Source organism: Anabas testudineus, chromosome 11 (assembly GCF_900324465.2).
Source record: "Anabas testudineus chromosome 11, fAnaTes1.2, whole genome shotgun sequence".
Taxonomy (NCBI): Eukaryota; Metazoa; Chordata; class Actinopteri; order Anabantiformes; family Anabantidae; genus Anabas; species Anabas testudineus.
The window spans coordinates 9,178,315-9,200,269 of record NC_046620.1 but is presented as its reverse complement, the minus strand read 5'-3'; the positions used below and the strand labels follow the sequence as shown (position 1 = coordinate 9,200,269).

At 39.7% G+C, this 21,955-nt stretch overlaps 1 protein-coding gene across 1 annotated transcript in view; it reads left to right on the top strand.

Annotated features, from left to right (window-relative positions):
- akap9 (A kinase (PRKA) anchor protein 9) overlaps window positions 1-21,955 on the top strand; it is a 52,604-nt gene that overhangs the window by 12,907 nt on the left and 17,742 nt on the right. Inside the window, 18 exon segments of the mRNA XM_026349246.1 lie at window positions 99-1,727; window positions 1,729-2,964; window positions 4,227-4,307; window positions 5,276-5,423; window positions 5,586-5,656; window positions 5,757-5,877; window positions 5,999-6,096; window positions 6,410-6,515; window positions 6,656-6,890; window positions 8,624-8,684; window positions 9,614-9,961; window positions 10,295-10,573; window positions 12,034-12,167; window positions 12,373-12,581; window positions 14,267-14,499; window positions 18,493-18,655; window positions 20,943-21,037; window positions 21,296-21,413. Coding sequence (XP_026205031.1) covers window positions 99-1,727; window positions 1,729-2,964; window positions 4,227-4,307; window positions 5,276-5,423; window positions 5,586-5,656; window positions 5,757-5,877; window positions 5,999-6,096; window positions 6,410-6,515; window positions 6,656-6,890; window positions 8,624-8,684; window positions 9,614-9,961; window positions 10,295-10,573; window positions 12,034-12,167; window positions 12,373-12,581; window positions 14,267-14,499; window positions 18,493-18,655; window positions 20,943-21,037; window positions 21,296-21,413 — 5,365 coding nt within the window.

The window sequence follows — 21,955 nt, the reverse complement described above, 5'->3', positions numbered from 1 at the left end:
CTGTAGATAGTCAAAGATATATTTTAAACATTTATTATAAATGTAAGTGGTTACAGTCTACAATCTCAATGTTGCCATTGTATGTGTTTTCTTTGTAGTCAGCGAGAAGATCAGAAGAACTATATACACAAAGGATAAATGAAAAGGACCTGTTGATTGCGGAAAAAGAAAAAGTTATTGTGAGTCAGGAGCAGTCGCTGATGGAGTTAAGAATGGCCGAGGAGTCTTTTGCACAAACACTGAAAGAGAAAAATCAGTTAATTTCAGAGCAAACTGCAATAATCACAGAACACGAGTGGTCATTGACCCTGCTCAGAGAGGAGCTTGCTCATGTGGGAAGGACTACAGATGAGAATATTATACACCAGTCAGATGAAAAAGATAAGATTATAGCAGAACAAGAGCGAGTGATTGCAGAACGTGACTGCTCTCTTACACAGCTCGAGGATGAGCTAGAGTCATCTGAAAAACGTCTGAGTGACCTCCAACAGCGAATGGCTACGAAGGAATCCGAGCTTGAAAGATGTCTGGATGAGGTGGAAGGCATCAGGTCTGACTTTGAAAGGTGTAAAACTGAAATGGAGAGTTGTAAATTAGACTTGGAGAAAGAGCGAGTGGCCCTGGAAAACTGTAAAGATGAGCTTGCAGCCTCCAGACAGAAAGAGCGAATGTCATCTAGTGAGATCATGCAGCTCATGGGCACAGTAGAGGACCTGCAGAAACGTTGTCACCAGGGCAGCTTGTCTGAGAGTGATACCATCCATAAAATGCAGGAAGAGACTGAGAGGAAGCTGGAACTTCTCAGGGCAGAGCTGGATGAGATGTATGGCCAGCAAATTGTCCAGATGAAGCAGGAGCTTAATTTGCAACATGCAGCGAAAGTGGAGCAAATGACTGAACAACACTGTGCTGAACTCAAACTTCTAAAAGCACAACTGTCCCAAAGCTCCACTGTTAGCACTGTTGAGGTGGACACTCTCAATGCTAAGATTATGGAGCTTCAGGAGACATTAGAGGAGTCCCAAGCAATGCACGATAAAACCAGACATGAGCTAAACCAAGTTGCCCAGGAGAAGTTCAAGTTGCAGGCCAAGGTTGAAGATCTTCTTAAAGATCTTTGTTCTGCTAAAGAAAAAGTGGAGCTGGTCTCCCAGTCTCTCATCACTCAGGAAAGCCAAAAAGATGAGCTGCTGCACCTCCAGGAGACCATCGAGAGTCTGAAGAGTGAACTGGCTGCTGCTCAGGAAGCTGCACATGAGGCAGAAACAAAACATGAATCAGAAATAACTAATTACAAGATCAAGTTGGAGATGCTGGAGAGGGAGAAAGATGCTGTACTGGACCGCATGGCAGAGTCACAGGAAGCAGAGCTGGAACGATTGAGGACCCAGCTTCTGTTCAGCCATGAGGAAGAGCTCACTCAACTGCGCGAAGATTTGCAGAGGGAGAGCTTCCTGAACACTGAAAACCTTCTCAATGAAGCTGCAATTAAACATGAGAAATTGTTGGATGAGATGCATATGAATTATGAAGAAGAGCTGCTTGTACTAAGAAGGGAGAAGGCAAGTTTTGCCACAGAGCGAGATGAGCTTTTGCATCAAATTCTCGGCCTTAAAGAAGATCTAAAGCTGGCGTTGGACAGCTCCAAAGTAGACAAGCTTGTCCAGCAGCTCCAAGAGCTTCAGGTGGAGATTGAGGAACTGAGGAAGGGGGGAGAAGAAAGGGCTTCAAATGGAAAACAAAATTCAAACATTACTAACACAGATAGAGGTGCTTGAGAACCAGACAAAAGAAAAAGAACAATTGTGGGAGAACAAATGGAATAAGCAGGAATTAGAAAAAGACATGCTAATAGAATCTAAGAACAATTTAAATGCAGAGTTGGACTCTAAAATTATAACACTCACAACAGAAAACAATAAGATACAACAACAAGTAGCTGAGCTTAGGGAAGAAATTGAAAAGCAAAAGACAACTTTCTCTTTTGCTGAAAAAAATTTTGAGGTAAATTATCAGGAACTGAAGGAGGAGTACACGTGTCTCATTGAGGCAAAGACGCAGTTAGAAGAGAGAACACTGAAGGAGACGCTTGAGTTTGAGGCAAAGATTGCCAGCCTTCAGTCACAGATAGGGGAGCTGGAGGAGAGCAGCAGGGATGCCAAAATGGAGAACACAAAAATAGGTGACAAAACCGTGATAGAGAAAGATTCTACGGAGCTAATGGAGAAACTTAATGTTACGTTGAGTGAGAAGGAAAGCCTCGCTGGAAGGCTTTCTGAAGTTGAAAAACAACTGATGTTTACTGAGAGCAAAGTGGGACAGCTGGAAGAAGAGCTGACGAAAGTGAGACAAGAAAACATGAAGGTTAATTCCCAAAATGAAACCCTAGGGAAAGAACTGAAGAAGAAGCAAGAGATTATGAGACAGCAGACAAGAGGGCAGGATGCCCGAAGAAAAACTAAGCTTGAGAAAGAACAAGCTGCTGAGGCAGTTTGTTCTTTCGAGGATCCTCACCTTCAGATTCAGTCTCTACAAGAGAAGATAAAGGCTCTTCAGTCCCACTTACAGGCAGCTCAAGCTGAGAGAGACAGCATCCGACAGACACTGGAACTCCACAGGCTTTCACAGACCCCATCTCCAGCAGCGGTCCAGTCCTCAGGGGAGGGACCTGTTGAAGGACGAGCCTCTCCACAGAAGTCCACAGCCTCAGGGTCAAACAGGCGCAAGAGACGGCAGAAGTCGAAGCAAGAGCGCAAACTGGGCAGCTCTCTTTCAGACGGCAGAGAAGGAAAAACAAGGGAGGAGGAAGAGGAGGCAGTCGCAGAGGAAGAGAGAGCTACAAGTGCTGCAGAGCAGGAGATGCAGCCTCAGATGGAGAGCCAGGTTATGTCATGTTCACTAGAGAGGGCCGATAAGGAGGACGGGTACCAGGGAGACGGAGACAGAGACTCCATCAGTAAACAGGTAGGCACTCACATGCAACAGCTGCACCACTTTTCACTGAAACCACCACACTGCTTTTTCTCTGCCTTTTTTTTTTAAGGTCTGATTAAATTACACGTTTGAGTGATTGAAGAGCTTATCAAAAACTGTGCATATCCAAAGCACACAGTCACACAGTAAAAAATGCATGTATCACAATCAGAATTGATGCTGTGATGTTCCGTTATTAACCTTATCAAAAATGCATGGACTGCATGTTTTGTCACTAGTGACTAACAGTCATGATTGCAAATCGCCTGAGTGTCTGCAGACTTGCTTTCAAATGTAGCACTGAGCAGCAGACAGTTGTTTAAATATAGTCATACAGTTTTAAGTTTGTGCAATTTCAAAAGACAAAATGTACACATACTGTAGTACAACATGCACATAACAGCAAACTGTCAACACTCCACCGATATGCTGCTCATTTCTACTTTTAAAGGGGCACGGTACAGTATTTCTAAACTGCTTCTATTCATGCTGGTTATCCTCAAACGTGAATGTTCATGAACTGAAGGTCTAAAAATAAAAAAAAAAGAAACCAGTCATCCACAGTCTTCTGATAGCTTTGAATCATTTCCGTTGTGTAGAAACATGTACATTCTAGTTTCTCTCCATCCTGCAGGGAGTGAAGGGTTTGAGGTGAGAAGCCATTTTACCCCAGTCACTTTTGTGTCTGTGCCACTGTGTCTTAATTACACCAGGCAAAGATGTGTCTGTCTGCCATTTCACATCTGTGCTTCATATTGTTTTTGCACCTCCTGGGTTGGATTATTGTACATGGTACACAATGTTTTTTCAATTCACCTCAACAAAAACACCTGAGATTTATCTTTGATTGTATTTTTAATGGTTCTATTATTTCTTTGGCGTGGGGAAATTAAGTGATTTCATTAAAAATGTGTATGATTGATTGATGCGTAGGCTGTACATTTATTTAATCAACACAAAATAAATCAAGTTTTGTCTGTAATTAAAGACACATAATAACTGTCTTCTTATAAATCTTAAAACTGAGTAATTCTTCATGGCTGAAACGGAAACAAAGGCAAAATGGGAAACATTCAGAATCCTTTCATTGTGAAGCACAGTTGATCATTTTAATGTAGAATTACTTTCTGCTCCCTCTCAGGAAGTGAACTACAGTGGTGCATCTTGTCTTGCTGTTCATCAGTGTTTTGGCAGCTTTTGTAGTGAAGAAATATTTTAGAAAGTACAATGTTTTTTTCTGCTTGTTTATTTAGGTGACCAGACATGGGACAAACAGTCGCACAGACTCTATTGTGCATCAGGAAGCAGAGGAAGAAGGAGAGACTACTGAGCATGTAAATGTCACTTAAGCTCACTTCCTGCCCTTTGCTTTTCAGTGTCACCAGATGCTTTGATAAACCAAATTCTCTAGCATGGTGGAAAGGTCAATAACCGCATGGCCAGTCACCTGAAATACACCTGAAACATTTTATACTGTGGTTCTAGACCTCTCGTGCTTTTGCTGTGTGTGCTCTTGATGCCCACTGTAATCCAGACTCATTGAATGACACTGACAGTGGTGCCTAAGCCTTCTATATTTTTTTGAACAAGGTTCGCTCCTCTAACCAATCAAAGAATTTCAATTATGACTTGGTAGGCTAAGTAGGTTTTGCAACATTCTAAGTTATTAGAGTTTCACAAAAGCCAAATCGCAGAAAACAAATTCTTCACAAATCACATTTTCTTGATTTTACTACTTAAGAACAAATGTGCTTGCAGCAGTGAGACATCATAGCACAGCTGCCATTTATTTGTTAGCCGCTGACCGTCTCTTATCTGCGTGTTTTAAGCAGCAGTGTCTGAGTGGTTACAGCTTTGGAAGTACTCTACACTGTTAGATCTAGTGCAGATGGGGAGATTATAATATAACAAAAGGCTTTTAATACAGCCTAATTCAAATGTAAAAAGCACTTTAAAGACATCTGACGTCAAAGGTAACAGAATTGCTATTTAATAATCGTGTAACCCTTACAAATTTGTGTTTATGCATATTGCATATTTAAAGAAGGAGCCATCACTGTGTGTGCCTTTTGTTCTCTGTTACAGAAGTGCTAATAGCAGGCCTCTCATCCTGAACACAGAACGCTTTGTTCTACTGTTCTGTTGTAGAAATAGGATGTGTGAGATTTAATCATTTAACTCTTATGATTAGCAAATGGATGTACCATGTCGCAAATTAAATTAAATAAACTTTTAACTTCAGTCCAGACAGTGTGTTCATCTCTTTCAGGAAAATATGATTGTAACTTCTTTCTGTATACAGGGTGAGTGCAGGCTGCAGCTGGAGGCCCAGCGCATTAGTCTGTCTCAGATCCATGCCGCCCAACTTGAGCTGCTGCAGGAGGAGACGGACGCCCAGACACGCTCTCTGGAGCTGAAACCACAAAACCTGAAAGACCACAGTGACTTGAGTGAGCAGTGTGTGTGTGTGTGTGTCCTTTATGTGCGTTTAAAGTAAAGCAATAATGTCTTCAGATGCTTTGATCAGTCATTCATGATTGATTAAAGTGTCCAAGAACAAACATTTATCAGTTATGTATAATTTTATGTTGTTGTTTTTTTCTGTTTCAAAGATGAGCCAGAAATCTTCAAATACCAGGATGTGTTACAAGCTGTGTCAGAAGAATGCAGTAAAATCATTATGGTAATGCTGTAGTTATAAAGGTTCTCTGAACAGATCTTATTATTATGTTCGGTCATGTTACCATAGATTGCAAACCTCTTGCTCTCGGTTCTGTTTTCAGTCTTTCCAAAAAATGTTTGGTGAAGAGTTTTTGCAGAGTGTTTACGCAGAAGACCCACCGCACCCTTCAGTGGAAAGACCAGAAACTAGTGAATCCACCTCTGTTATACTAGAGGCCAGAGGTATGCGTTTTAAATATTTAAAATTAGAAGTAGTATAAAACAAGTATTAGAGATAGAAAAAAAACAACAACTTAAGATTGAATCTCATCTAAAAAACACTAACTTCTTTCTCTTGTTGTAGAGCTCTACAGAAATCTTCAGCAGGTGAAGGAGAAGATTGAGCAGGAGCATCAGCGCCTGTCACATCTCCAGGCTCTGCTGAGAGCTGATGTAAACAAGGTAAAAATGTAAACAACTGTAGGCACACATGTCCCTGTAACATACTTTACACTTATTATAAGAAGGTTTTCGATGGAAAATAAAGTATACCCAAGAAGCAGCCTGCAGACTAAAAACACATGATTTGCACAAAGGATATGGAGGGTTTACCCACACCTGGAAGAAATTGTGATGCATTTTGAGTGATAATAACTTTGTGAAAACCAAATACACTGATTAATCTTTGGGAAAACATGTTTTTCTAATTGTTGAGGAACAGAGAGGATAAATGGGTCAAATCAGAAGTACAATAAGACATCTCTTGGTCTCTTAGATGACAGAATTGCAGATGGTGTATGATGAACTGAAGAGCAGTAGTGAGAAAGAGATCAGTGACCTACGTGCACAGGTTACCAGTTTAAGTCACTCTGCAAGTAAAGGTAAGTCTGTTATCATGTCTTAATGAAGCTTAAAAAGAGAGTCAATGGCACAGGAGGAACATTAAAGTGTCTTCTGAGTGGTTTAATCTTAAACAGTGTCCTAAGAATATTGGATTTCTCTCTCTCTCTGTATCGATTAGATCCTGAGAAGCAGGCTGGTGCACCTTCTACCTCCCTTACCAATGAGTTACAGAGGCTGAAGACTGAGGCTCAGGAGAAGCAGCTCCAGCTGGAGGAAAGTCACAGACAAGAGATGGAGCGCCTCAGAGCTCACTACCAGCAGCAGGCTGCAGAGACTGAGGAGCGATATGCCACTGAGCTCTTCATGCTGCAGCAGCGACTGCAGGATGTCACAGGCGCTGAGACACACTACAGGTGATGACACTGAAAACACATGACCACAAATTCAACTTAACATCATCATTTAAAATGTTAGTTGGGAACTGATTAAAGCAGCTCACTTCACATTAAAGTTTCAACATATCGACTCTGTGATATAACAAACGCAGAGAGTACACATTGTAATTCGCTTAGGTATTGCCAATAATTTCTCAAGTTGTAAGGTAACAAAACCCTAAATGTGAAGGCTGAACATATTAATTCACCAAATTGGAACAGTTTAATGCACTATTGGTGGATTCATGCAGCCTCCTGCATGTTGAAATTAGAAGACATCAAGCTAATATTCTCTCATTTAACTAATTGATGGAGTTTATGGATTGAGTCTGACGTGACTAATCTACACGATCTATTACAATAATTTGTAATAGAAGCAGTTCTGCATATTGTGTGTATCAAGTAAAAGCTACTTGAATCAGTTCATTTGGCAATAAAGCCTTAACGAATTAAATATTCACTAGTTGTTTAAAAGGTTATTGAAGCCATTTGTCAGCCAACTAGCTTTTAACTTTTAAGTACATTTTTTAACCATTACAGATGGATTTCTGTGAGAAGTGATTATTAAAGTGCTGGATAGGAAACAAAAAGTCCTCTCTCTGTTACATTTAGTCAAAAGAAAAGGCAAAAGCATTAGGTATTCATTTGAATGTCAGGATAAAGCATGAGCATGTCTTTCACACACATGTGCAGCAAATCCTGTCTTGGAACATAGATAATTACACAAATAAAAAAAATGTTTTTACAGTAACTGTATATTGAATAATAACTATGGAGAGTAAGAGTGAGAACTCTTACATTATCAGTAGAAGCTTGTATATAAACAAGGCGCTGCAGATTTTTGCCCACTTGACATTTTCGCATAACAGCATTTTAATTAGCACCTTTGAGGTTACCAGTGATGGTGAAAACTGTTCGGTCGTGCAGTTTGTTCATTGCCGATCCCACTGTATAGAGCTCGAAGAGCCTTTGTCTCCTCAGGGAGCTGCTAGACTTTTACAGCAACAGCAGCAATGTGCTCCTGCGTTTTGTTATGGGTGTGATCTTAGTCGCAGAAAGAGAAATCCAAGTGTTGATATGAAGAGTGGGATTCTGCTGCCCTCCACTGTTTGATTTGGTAAATGTGACTTAGACTGTAGTTTCTAAGGCTAATGGATTTCTTAAATCCTTTTTGTGTATTTGAGACATTTACAGACATACAGAACATGTGCAAACAATTAACACATTGTATATGATATGTAAAGTTGGAATATGTAATGCAGTGGTGTCAGTTATTATATTCTCTATTAAATCACTCATCGACTCTTTTGATAATTTACTCTGTTTTTGTCTATTATAGAAAGATTCATCCACTAGTGAAGAAATGATTAACAGATCAGTTGATAATTTAAGTAATCATTGGGCATGACTGCACTAAACACTATGCAGACACTTAAACAATTAAGGCTTGATTGATTAAAGAGCGTTTACACTGCAAACTTGACTGTTGATAACGATCCAGTATGCATTTATGGTTAATATCATTAAAACAGTAGGCCCAGTTATCTGTGCCATAGTCATGTAAAAATGTGCCTTCATACTTCTCTGTCAGATAGTAAGAAAACACAACAACTAGCTACTAGATATAATTTTTAAACAACCTAAAAAAGTGTGTTGGACTTTAAAACTTCTTTGAGTGGTCAGGACATCTAATTTTGCGTTTTGTCTTCCAGCCTGTCCAGTGTTCTCGAGTCCAGTTCCGGCGGGACAGAGGAGCACAGCGGGGAGCTAAAGGTCTGGCTCCTACATTTTGCTCTCATCTAAACCTCCCATGTCACATGCATCACATCCTACAATGAGCTGAAACGTGTACATGGATTAAGACATTATGACAGTAAGGGTGGATTGGAGGGGGCAGTTGAAGCCTTTAGGCCAAAACGTGCCCTAAATCCTCTAGCTTTGCTCCAGAAGCAGGATCATGAGTGGACCTATATCCACCGATTAAAAGGGTTAGACGTTACATAACCCGCAAATGTAGCGTGTTTCTTGTGAACCAAGCATACCATATACTCTAGTCTTGGCGGCTGCATGAAAGGAGGATTCTGTCTTGCGTGAATGAACTGCACTCTATTTAAGCCACATCTCACTCATGTCACTCCAACTTCCATCATTCCTTCGTTTGTCATACTCGCTGCAACCTCAAAACTCCCTCAGCTCGTATGTTTTGATGCTCATGCAGAGATCAGAGAGCAAGATAGGGGAAGAGAAGACTGACAGAAACACAGGAGGAGCGAGAACCAGAGATGAACTGAAACAAAATGAGCATGATACACTTTAAGTCATTGTCTGGTTAAACTGGAAATGTTAAGCTTGAGGCGAGTGTTAACGAAGAAGCTGAATGACTGTGGAACAGTTAAGGATTCATCACAAGACAGGGTGGTAGTGTTTTGGGGAAAAATGTATCTGTAATGTAATGTAACACATCGCTTTATCATCCCTGGGGGGCGGAGAGAACAAAATGGTGTATTCACTGGTCAAAGGATGGGTGGGATTTAGCTACAGAAAAAGGGGACCTGTTTATTTCAGGAACAGTCTTAAGGAACTTTTATTGCCTGTAACTTCTTCTTCATATTATTATCTGCTTAGTTTTAACTCACTACAACAGTTGTGATCTGTTTAATTTTGTAACTTGTAGCTTTTTCTGCACTGTCCGCTCTTTACAGGACCCTGTTGAGGAGGAATTAGCAGAGGAAGGCGTAGAGTTGCATTTGCCTGTCAGGTCTGCAGGCCTGACAGCACAGCTGCAGGCACTGAGGAAAGCGCTGTACCACAAGTATATCCAAGAAGTAGCTGCTCTCAAAGAGCAGCACAGCAACGAACTGAGGAGACTGAGAGAAGAAAAGGAGCAGGAGAGGAGAAGAGAGGAGCGTCAGGAAGAGAGAGGAGAGAAAGAGCAGAATCTCAACTGTATCGACAGTGCTGGCAGCTCAAGTGAGAGCCGCGGGGCAGTCAGGCAAGAGGTCCTTTTGGAAGAGAAACACTGGGAGAGAGTAGAGGAGGAAGTTGCCAAGGTATGAAGTCACATATTCATAGAAATCTTGTATTTGTAGTGGTATCAATAAAACTAAAACAGTGGACTTTTGTATGGTTTAGCTGCTATTAAAGATGCAGGTGGAGCTAAATCTCTCAAAATTAACAATTTAAACCTGTCATCTGGACTCTTGGAAAGTGTATTTTCTATCTCTATTATTTTCTTTAGTCAGCGTTTTATAGAAGAAACAATTACTGAACTAGATAAAATAATAATTTACTTACTGTATATGTTGTACAAACCGGAAAGGGATCACACTCAGAGCAGTGAGGATTCACAAAGAAAATATTTTCGGATCCATATTTTCTGACAGGCCATAGTTCAGATGTCCGTTGAGTTTGCCCAGCAAACTGAACTGGCTCGAATCAACAAGAGTGCCTGCCAGACGAGCACTTCCATGCAGACTCAGTCAGAGGAAGATGAGGTAGAGGAGCCAGAGGATAAAACGCAGACTCCCAGAGCTTCTCACAAGATGGGTGCTTGGCTGGAGGAGGTGGAGAGGGAGAGACTGGAAAGAGAGCTGGAGGAAAGGAACACAGAGATCAGAAAGTTAAAGGAGGAGTTGCAGAAGACTGAAACAGCACCTGAGCAGGTTAGTGTCTCAAACTAAGCTGTCACACATAATGTGTTGAATTGCACTTTGACCACACTCCACATATTTCATACGTTTCATTGAAGAGAGTTCATTAATGCTGTATCATTAATTCTTAGATGCAGTGTCGCAATGCGGGTGTATAATTGATTATGTTTATTCAAGCTAAGCTACAATTTGTGGCTTTTCACCTGCATGTGACTTATATAATTATGTCTTTGTCTTCTATTTAGTAGTATTTGAGTAGTACTACAGTCAGGAGTTGAAGCAGTTTTGTGTTTTTGATTTTGACCTTGCAAACATTCAAAATGTTTAATAAGTGCCTTAGAGTAGATTGAAATGTTTAATATTATTATTACTATACCAAATACTAATTAAAAACATATTTGTTTGCAGTATATCTCTACAGAAAGAATAATTTGGAGTGTAGATCATGCCCTGGTTTCCTCATGTTGATTTGGGATTATTATTCTTTCCTCATGCCATGAAGAACCGATCCCACAGCCTGCTAGGCTATCACTAACCATTTATTTTCTAATTAGGCTGTGAGATAGCAGTGACTGTCAGGTTGTGGTGTCTTAGTTAGATGAGTTGCTCCAACACAGTCCTGATGGTAATAATTTGGTTATTAATGATACTTTATTGAACTATTGGTAAAGGGGACAAAATACATCTCTAACATAAACATTTTTATTTTGGGTTAAACTAAGACCAGGTCTTTACAGTGTTGCAGCCAGGAGGAATAGTTTGGTTGTTAAAAATGTTATTTAACAGCTTGGCATATTAATATGTTTAAAGTGGGGTACATATTAAAACTAATTTCACTATAACTCAATTGAGTGCAACTTTGTTGGATTTTCTATATAATTCTATAAAAAGTTATATTTTGCAAGGTCTTAAACCTTAAACACTGTAAAGTGCCTTGACATGACTTCTGTTGTGAACTTTACCACAAACAACATCCTTGAAAAAAATCAGTCCAGCGTTAAATCAACACCTCTCTCACAACACAAATTTGACATTTCTGTATTAAAATAATGTAACTATTGAAATGTTATTCAGTTACCTGTCTGAAAACATCAGTGTTATAATTGAAATCAGTTCCAGGTTCGCTCTTCTGTCTTGTGATGAACTCACCAGGAGGTGGAGCTGTCACTTCTGCCAGTCTGTGCCTCAGGTGCACCTGTTGCCATAGCAGCACAAAGATAGTAGTGTTCCTCGGAGCTCCAAGGGAGCTAGAAGTGCGTCTTTGTGTCTGTGTTTGTGTGTACTTGTGTGCTTGTAAAAGAGCAGTGTGTCAGCGTGTGCCTTGCTCTGCCTCATTTGAATTCACTTTTACTAATGGTCACACAAACAGCCGCACTGTCCACTGCTGTCGAGAGTTTTCAGGAGTCTGTTTATCCAACAGCAACTTTGTAATGACGGGGTTGCTGTCTGTGTTCTCTTTACTGCCTGTTCAGGCCTTAAAAACAAGACAAGATAATCCAGAAGAAATTGAGGAAGAGGAAGATCCAGGCAGACCAGGACTAAGGCACAAGGATGGATACAAATTGTTATCGCAGGATGACGAAGAGTCCAATACGGAAACTGAAAGGTAGTGAAAGAAACTGCTTTTAGACTGTTGCACTGTAAACTAATCAGCTAATTAACTTTGTAAGTGATGAATTTAGTTGCTTCCTCATAATAAATTCTTTACATTAAATCAACATTTATCCATTTTAAGCCCAAACAGGCTTTATCTTTATTGTGTGGTTTGTAACTGTTGTCAGTATTAACTATACTTTTCTCTTGATTTTTAGAAACCTGTTGCAGAAGGCCAACAAGAAACTTAGCCAGGTGCTGGTTGACGTCTTAAAGACAACAGCAGCAGCGGAAGAAACTATTAGACTCCACATGCAAAGTCTGCGTGATGCTTCGGGTGGAGGGCAGCAGTCTGCACCGCCCCACTCCACCGCACAGAGCACTGAGCAGAGAGTTACTAAAATTCCTGTCAGATTTTCTGCTGCAGGCAAGTAACATCATGGTGCAGTAAAAGTTTGGAAAAAATTCTACATGTTTGGGCAAAAGACACCTCCAATTAACTAAAAAGCCCCAGTTAAAGTATAAGGCAGGTGATTTTGTTCTAGTTAACAAATTCCATAAGAAGACTAAATCCAAAAATGCATCTACTCACTAATGTGTTTTTAATAGCTGCAGTTGAGCTCTGTTGCACAGGTATAAGCCAACATTGAATTCTGAATTTACAAAAATTACAGGAAGTAGACTGTGGTACCTGTAGTAGGACTAAGTATCCTTTAAAACCTATTTCTGGAGTTACCCATCTCTTTAACTCTACAAGCAAAAAAACAAACAAAAGAACACAACACAATTTATGGCGTTGACATCACAGTCAGAGTTGTAAACACTTAAGGAACGTTCAGCTTAATCCCTGTTGTAAATGTCTGGTGCTAGAGACCAATACTCAACCATAAATACATCTAGTAAAGCTATTGCATTTAGTCTGACGTTTATATTGAGATTTATGAGTTAGTTTATGGAAGCAGACAGTTGCTGCACAAATTCAGCTATATCACATGCAAATAACAGCACGGACAGGTAATATTGCAATATGCATGTCAGAAAAATATCAGATTTGCCTACAGTCTGAATGGGCCTTTATAACAGAATGTTAACTGGATGTTAACCATTTACAGTTATCTTTTACATGTAAAACACTTTGCTAAAACTTTATTTGAATCCAATCAGCCGTTGCATTCCTTCTTTTACCTTCTTTCTTTTTTAAATGAAATATAAACTACAAAAATATCTGTGGATTATGAAACGTTCAGGTCTTAATAATATTTGTGGCGGAAAAAACCTTAAACCTGCCTTAAAATAGCTTGAATTCAAACTTTTTTTTAAAATAACTGAACACTTGCCATTTTATATGTTTTCTCACAACTGAATTTATCACTGTATCACTGAACATATCGGTCTTACTCATTCCTATTTTAGATGCTACTGGGTTATTGGTCAGTGCTGGTCTTATCATATGCTTGTATGCAAATAGCGAATAAGGCTTGTCAAATTACTGTAAGTACCTGCACAACAACTTGTATGTGCAGCGGTGACAATGCTCTTTTTTTGTTTAAATAAATTTTAAATGCCGCTAAGCAGCAATATTACAGTAAAATACAAAAAGAAAAACAAAGGATTGATTGTTATCTGTTTTTAGCTTCATGCCACAAAAACTGTACAGCTCATATAGGCTTCAGTATTGGAGGATGTCTTATTTAAAAGTGTTCATTAGATATGTCAGTTTTTTAATATTTGTGTAGATTGTTGCTGTTATTTTTTTATAGTGATGATTATTATGAATATGAGACTCCTTAAAATCTTCTTATTCTACATTTGAACCAGATGAAGTATGAGTCTACACCCTTATTATGACTATATTTTTAGCACAGCTAAAAGGATTAGAGTGACAGGGTTAGAGTGTTATGAGGTTACACTTGTTCTACACCACACCTTACACCAATTTATTTCTCTAGGTGTTATGTGTAATTATTCATAATTTAAACTTCTTTGAAATATGAAAAACAAAAAGGAAAAAATCTATAACATCTACAAAAGCATAAATAAAACTATTAGTCACAAAATACAATATCTGAACAGCAGATATATGTGTGTTCTCCATTCCTCTGCTCACTCCAGGTCACTCTGCAGAAAGTTTCTCAGGCAGTGACACCAGTGCAGATGATATGGGTGTGTGGTCTGGGCCGATGGAGGGCGACGAGGGTGTGGCGGTGTCCCAGCAGATGATGGACAGTCTTGTCCTGGGAGCAGGGACGCTGCTGGAGAATGAGGAAAATCTGATGGGCATCAGCAGACGACTTCAAACTGCCCTGGAGAAGATGTTGATGACCATCACAGACACCTCCAACCAGGTATAGTTCAACCAATCAATTTAGGTGAATTTGTGTTCACTTTATTCAAAATTAACTTGTCAGATAGCCTCTTTCCTGACTTCTTCCCCCCCCCCCATACCTTCATTTTCAAATCATTAGCACCTTTTTAAGTGTTTCCTATTATATGAATCAGTGTTAATAGTTGAACATTTTTGTGTTTACAATAAACAGGAAGTTCTAGTGTGACACATTTATCTTTTGTCAAAACATTTAAATGCCCTGACTCCACACTGTTAACCCCATCTGTGGGTTTCTATGCCTGTTTATCAAGGCATAATGGGGATGACACTGCAGAATGTGACCAGCACCAACGTTGGCCTAGATCTATGGTGGTCTAGAACTCACACACAAAAGAGCTGCCTCATTCCCAGTGGTTGCCTGTAGATACAAGCTGTATTTACACTGAGCTTTTGTCTGACCAACCAGCCTATCAAAGTCTAGTTGAACAGAGCCACTCCACCCCCCTCAGGTTGTCCATGTACTGTAGTGCGCCCTCTGAGCCCAGTGACAGAGATGAGGCCAGTTTAACTAGGCCATTGAATGTGTTACTGTAACTGACTGCACGGCACATCTTCCCGTTGGCTGAAATTCGTGCATTATTCACGCTTAGATGGGTTTTATCTTGGTGATCTAAAAATAGTTTTAAAGAGCAGAGCAGAGCAGAGCAGAGCATCACTGTAGTTCCAGCATCCACTTGTACCACAGGATACACTCTGGTTGAATAGAATCTGTCGATATAATTGATATTTTAAATACTGTAAACCAACTCGCAAACTTTTTTCATGGGCCCCCAAAACTACATTTTGTTCTCTTGTTTTTTTGCTAAATCTCAGTCTCAGTTCACCTTAAAAAATCTTCATTAATTTTGATAATAAATCATATAAATAACTTTATAAACATTATTTTTGAGTTGTAAAATTATGTTCTAACAAAACAAGCATTTTCACAGTCCTTTTCTAATATTTTCATACATGGTATTATAAATTAATAAACAAAATAATTAGCAGCTTAATCAAAAGTAACTGTTAACTGGTAGGTAACCACTCTCGAGTACTTTTTACACGCTGGTCACATATAACACAGTTACACACATGTCCTCCTAGCACACATAATTAGCAGCACAATAAACTTGTAATCAACAAAGCCTCTAATGGTTTGTCCAGTGATGTTCCTGCTGTTATTGATCTGGCGTACATTAGTCTTGTCAGTGAGCAGTGCTGGACCATCGTATATCGCCTCTGAACAGGGATTGATGCAATAAGCCGGCCAGGAATGTGTCTTGAACTGAACTACTGCTGTAAATTATTTGCTTGGTGAAGGTGTTCGCTCACTCACAGTTCACCTCTCATTATCAGCTGGTGAGACGCCTCAGTGAGACTTGAAAATTGTTTGTGTGCAGTGAGTAAGACAGTTGACATGCCAAACAGAGAAAGTAGGTGGGACCAAGAGGCAGCATGTCAGGATGCTTTAATTGCTTCTGCATAGCAAGGAAATCTGGTTTGACAACTTTTTTTTTTTTGTGAAAAGGGTGTGTGTTGTCTGTGGCTATTTATTTATGGGGAGTGTGTGTGTGTGTGTGTGATCTATTAGCAAATCTACCTGGCCTGCTGGCTTCTAGGATTGAAGACACACCTGCTTCCCTCCCACTTCTGCCAAACATTATCCTGCTGAGTACGACCAATGTAGGAAGTGGAGGAAAAATCAGCTCGCCTGACTGGAAACTGCCCTGGAAGTCTCGGATTTATTCTCTTTGTAAATAACATGGGTAGACAGAGGGGAAAGGTGAATGTAACAGTGTGACAGTAGCCTACTTGGGGTAAGTAAACTGATGTCAGTGAGTAAAATCATGGTGTGAGCAATGAGCATGCGTTGAGAGGGAATGGCCGTCCCAGTAGGAAGTAACAAGGAAATACTCAATGACTTCAGATCCGTGAGCTGTCATTTCAGTGTCGGCTGCTGCTTGGACTAAACAATTAAAAGGGGCCCCTGCGAGGCTTCCCTGCAGGTCGGGGTTGCTACGGCTGCATAGTATTGTTAATGAATCTCCAGAGGGAACGAGAAAGCAGAGAGAGAGAAAGAGCTGGAGCAGAGATGGGGGTGTGAGCTCTACAGAGCGACATGATATGGTTTTACTCTGAAGAGAGAAGATCAGATATAACAGAAAGAAGACTGAGATCTTCAAAGAAGACATGAAGAGAAGGAATTTTTTGGTTTGGTATTTGCACACGTCCTGCTGTCATGTTCAGGATTGTACTTTAAGCTGACGGACGTTGCTCTAACCTGCTGCAGAGGATGACACTTTTTGAGAGGAGTAGAAACATTTTCACCAATGCCAGATGATTTTCTGTCTCAATATTTACCTGGGACTTGTTCTACCTCAACCAGGCAGCATGTGATTAAGATGACGTGAATGTCACTCTCTACAAATGTTGTTTACCCTTCTGGTGTGTGTGGCAAATACATAGAGACTGTTGCTTGGAGCTATCCACAACGTTTCTCACTGCTTCATTCCCCACTGGACTTGATTCACGTTTGTGGTCGTGCCGCTCAGCCTTACATATCATGGCAAATGGAAACCTCTGTTGATTACTCTGGGGGGAGAAAAAAGCTCCAACATAACAAAAGAAGACTGATAGTTCTCACACCATACATCCTTTTTTTAACATGGATTCTTACCGCTCTTACTGGAACTCGAGCATGCAGAGCAGCACGTGGGTGGAGGGGCAGGACCAGGATGTGTATGAGGTGGAATCGCGTGTACCCCTTCCCCGACCGTTCCCACTCAGCAGCACCTTGAACGAGAAAAATGCCGTGGTCGTGCAGACTCAGATCTCCCATGTCAATCACAGGACTAATGGTCACCTTCTTAAGGTCATTTCCAAAATCTCCCTGCCCACTCCTCCTTATACAGTAAGTCTTACATCTGGTAACACACAACTGTAGTGTGGACATGTAAATTATACATAACGAGGGTTAGTGCTGTTAAAAATTCCCTAAATTGAACATAGACCATGTACTGCTACTTAATATTTTATAGGTACATTTTCTGCTGGCTTAATGTAGTTCAGGTCTACACATGCATATATAATTAAATGTCATTTCACAGAGGCGTACAGCCACTCTTTCAACACTCTCTGAATCAGGTGAAAGATTATATGACTTCAGTGTGACAGGGTCACATTACCACTTCCTGGTTCCCATAATGTTACAATAAGAACTTTGCTCAGGGAGATATGGAAATCTATGGAAAGTAACTGTGAAATGATTGTGAACGTGCTGGAGGTTTATTGTGTAATGACGTTTTTTATAGCTGTTCTACAAGAAAAATATGCAGTCTGTCATCTGACCTAAAGGGCTTAATAAAAGCGTGACACCTTTATTTAAGCAAATTTCTCTTACATCTGTACAGAAACTTGTTTGTTGTTCACTTTAAATAAGTTGTTTTGTTGTACAGTTCAGCTGAAGTGTGTTTTAAAAACATTGCACATTATGCATTTAAACAACAAAGTGAGTTGCCAAACCATTTGAAATAATAATATAGTAAATAGTAATATGTAGGAACTGATATAGAGGTAAATGCATTCAAAAACATGATTTAAGTAAATTAAATCTCTATCAAACTCTTTACCTAAATTATTACCTAATTAAATGGTCAGACCTCCAGGTGCAAATTCAGAAATATGCATATAAATGAGCTCTTCAGCTGACATATTTAACATTTGTTTTTGTTTTTTTAGGTTGATTTAATGTACAGTTTTCTCTGTATGAGCCACCAAATCTATTATTACACAGATGGGGTTGTTCTCATGACAAGAGAACAGATCTTAATGTTTGGAAAAGGTGCAGTTGCCCTTTAGGGCAAAGATAAATAGAATTGAATTGAAGTTAAATTCTCTCTTTCTAAGATTAATTACAAATAACTCTTCCCCATGGTTGCTTGGCTTACATGACACTTTTTTCCTTTACTCCCAGCTTGAGCATGCCCGGATGACCCAGACTGAGCTGATGCGGGAGTCCTTCCGTCACAACCATGAAATCAACGAGCTGCTGCAGAAGCAGGAGGAACTGCAGGAGAGGTTGTCCGAGGAGGCGCAGGCACGGGAGCAGCTGGCACTGGAACTCCACCGTGCTGAGGGTCGGTTTGTCTTTTCTTTTTTTTTAATATGGAAAGAAAAGTATGTTGAGTTCTGCTTTTTATACCAGGATGAGCATAGAAGGAAGTGAGTTGTGTCTAACTTTAATTTAAATGTTCATCAATGTTTATGTCCCCCAGGAGTTCAGCAAATTACCTGCCAAGACATTTCCTTTAGCGCAGTGTCTAAATAGGAAGGCATGACTGGAGTGCCGAATTGATTATGTGTGTCTGTATGTCAGAATGACTACAGAAACACGGAGCACTACATTAGAGAGCATAAGGAATTTAAGTGACAATACATGTGTGCATGTGTTGGGGGGAGGGGGTGTTACTGGGAGTGAAAGGATCAGCTGTTCGAAAGGGAGAGGAGAGGATTGTGAGACCATCTGTGGTGAGACAAATGGTAATTAGTGTTTATGAATCTGTCCCTGATTTGTTTTTGAACATTTGATTACGTATGTGACAACTAAATGATGAGGGTTTGGGTAAGGACGTGAATGTAGTCAAAAGCCGAATTTTTAAGCTGTTAACTTCAGTAGGATGACAGGGGATATTTTTCTGTACGGAGAACATGTGAAATGCGCTAACCTTACTGGGAGGCAGCTAACTTGATGTCGCATGCATGTCAGAGACAGCTGGTCCATCAGCGTCAACTGTTACAACCATGTTCACTCTCACACTTTCACTCACACCAAACCCAGTTGAATGGGCTGTTATTGGTCCTACACACAATTTGACAGAAAATATAGTACAGCAGTCATTTTTGGGACACATTGACAACGCCGAGTATCTAGTAATTTAGAATCATATTGAGCAGTAATCTGCTTCAGTGTTTGCTTTCTGTTAATTCTGTAGAGGTGCTGAAGAGTAGCAAATATTTGCTGTCATAAAATATCTTTATAGCTTTGTAGGATAGGTCATCTTAGAGGGAGACCAGAAAAATGAAGAAATAATGAAAGGGGTGCAACTATAAGTGTTTTCACAAATAATAATGTGGAATATGGGATTCACAATTTCTCAATGTCCACAGTTATTTTTAATTCTGACTGGCCAGCAGTCCAAAAGCTAAATATTTACACTTTATTGTTAAAGAAAAGCAGCAAGTCCTCCCATTTTAGAAGACAAAACATATTGATAGTGATAGCTCTATTATTAGAATAGTTACTGATTTGTTTTTCTGTTAATTGTTTAATTGCTGGTACACAGAATATACAATAAATGCTAAAACCTACATTTTTGTTTTCATGTAAAAGACCAACAGAGTAGCTGTTCCTATTTGGTCGTGTGACTTCTTCTTTGTTTACTGTGAAGGAGTGTTTGATCTGCTAAGCTTGTGTCTTTTGGACATCTATTTGTCCAAATGCCACCGAAACAGAAAGGGAAATAATTGTTCTCCTGTTGGGTGGATGATCTGCACAGGTTAAAGCTCCAGGTGTGGCCTTTTCAAACTGGTTTTCAATTAAACCAAGAGACAAGCTCAGCCTGAAAAAAGATCCTCTTCGTTGATTGACAGAGCATATTATGTCAGTGAAACCACTAAACAGGATGAGGAGGTGCTTCTATTATGACTTAACTGGGGATAAGGTTGTAAAGTATAATATCATGATTATGTTTTGGCATTGGTGTTGCTGAGTAAAAGGGATGTAGATTCCCATGAGACTGTTTTTTTAGCCAGTAATCATGTGTACCTGATAGCTGTGTATCGTGCAGGGATCCCTCCTTAGGCAAACTTTACACACAGCTTTGGTTTTTGTGAACATGTCTGAAATAAAATGATGTCCTGACAACACAGGTAACATTTACCTCCTGCTGCTTTCTCATTTAATAGAAAGGCTTATCATCACTTTATTAGTGTGTTACCTCCCTACCTGTGTCTATGAACTGAATGCCATCCCGGTGCATAATGCTTGCTGACCTGTGACGGAGCAATACAATAACCATAAAGCTTTTCATTGTGTTTTTTGCTCAATTTTGTTCTTTACATGATGTATAATAGATTAGACTTGCTCACTTTTGGTCATCTCTGCATTTGTATGCATGTTTGTGCACCTCTTTGTGTTTCTATGTTTTAGCCTTTCTGTTGTAGGTAACCTTGGATTTTGTATTTCTCTGTTAAGTGCTCATTCATCTGGATGGCTGCCTTGTATGCGTGTTTGTGTTTGACTGAAGCCTGACAACAAAGCCCTAACTAATTCCTAAGTATATTAAAGGTGCAAAAACTTCATGTAAGGGGAATTCTGAGTTCACGTCATTATAACAGTCTTCCTCTTACTTTGTCCACATTCAGGTCTGATTGATGGCTACACTGGTGAACGGGCTTCGTTAGAGGAGCAGTTGCGTCATAAGGAAGAGCTCCAGCTGAGCCTCGAGCAAGAGCTGCAGGTGAGACATTCCAGCTGCTGCAGCTTTTTGTGAAATAGCTCATGACATGACTGCATTAAAGGTAGTTTTCTGACTTCTGCCTCTAATAGTAGTAGTGACTCACTCACAAAATACAGTAAGAACAAGTGTGCTCAGAGCAACATGATTGAAAAGGTGGGAGAGAGAAGAAAAAATAATAGAATCAGCCTTGTCCTAACTAACAAAGTTGTATTTAGCATTTTCTTCAATGTGCTAACTAAAAATAATCTTTCTGTGTAGGTCACAAGTAGCCGACTTCATGAGTTGGAGCAGGACCGACTTCAGATGCAGGAGGATAGAGAGCTGCTGTCACGGCAACAGGACGCCATGAAAGAGCAAGCCGGGCCCCGTGAGCTTCGTATGTATCTCATAATGGCTAGCAAAAAGAAAAAGATAGTAAAATCTCACCTGGTTGGTGATTGTCTGAACATTTTCTTTTCTTGTTTATCAAGGCTCAGGTTTTATTTTTCTAGTACAGTTATTGACAGATAAACATAAAGTGTTCACAAATTACACAGTGGCTTGATTTGGTTTAGATATTATCTGTGTCAGTTATGTATCAACAGTAGTTCTAAACATTCAGTCAGCTCTTCCTTTATAGTATGATACTATATATAGTATATTGACAGTAAACATTTCCTAGATCTCTATCTGCACTCGTTTGAAAATGACTGCAGCTGATTTAAATTTTAACAGGCCTCACTGGTTTCTTTTGCAGTCATTTCTCTAGATGTTATCTTATGAAAATGATTCATTTTATGAGCATAGTTCAGCAGTAATCTCAATGACAACTATATAAAAGTCAGTAAAATGTTTATTTTTGTTCAGCCAGTGTAACATTGCTGAGGCAGCTCTTTCAGCTTATCTCCATGTCTTTAACACTTACTGCTGTTACCACAA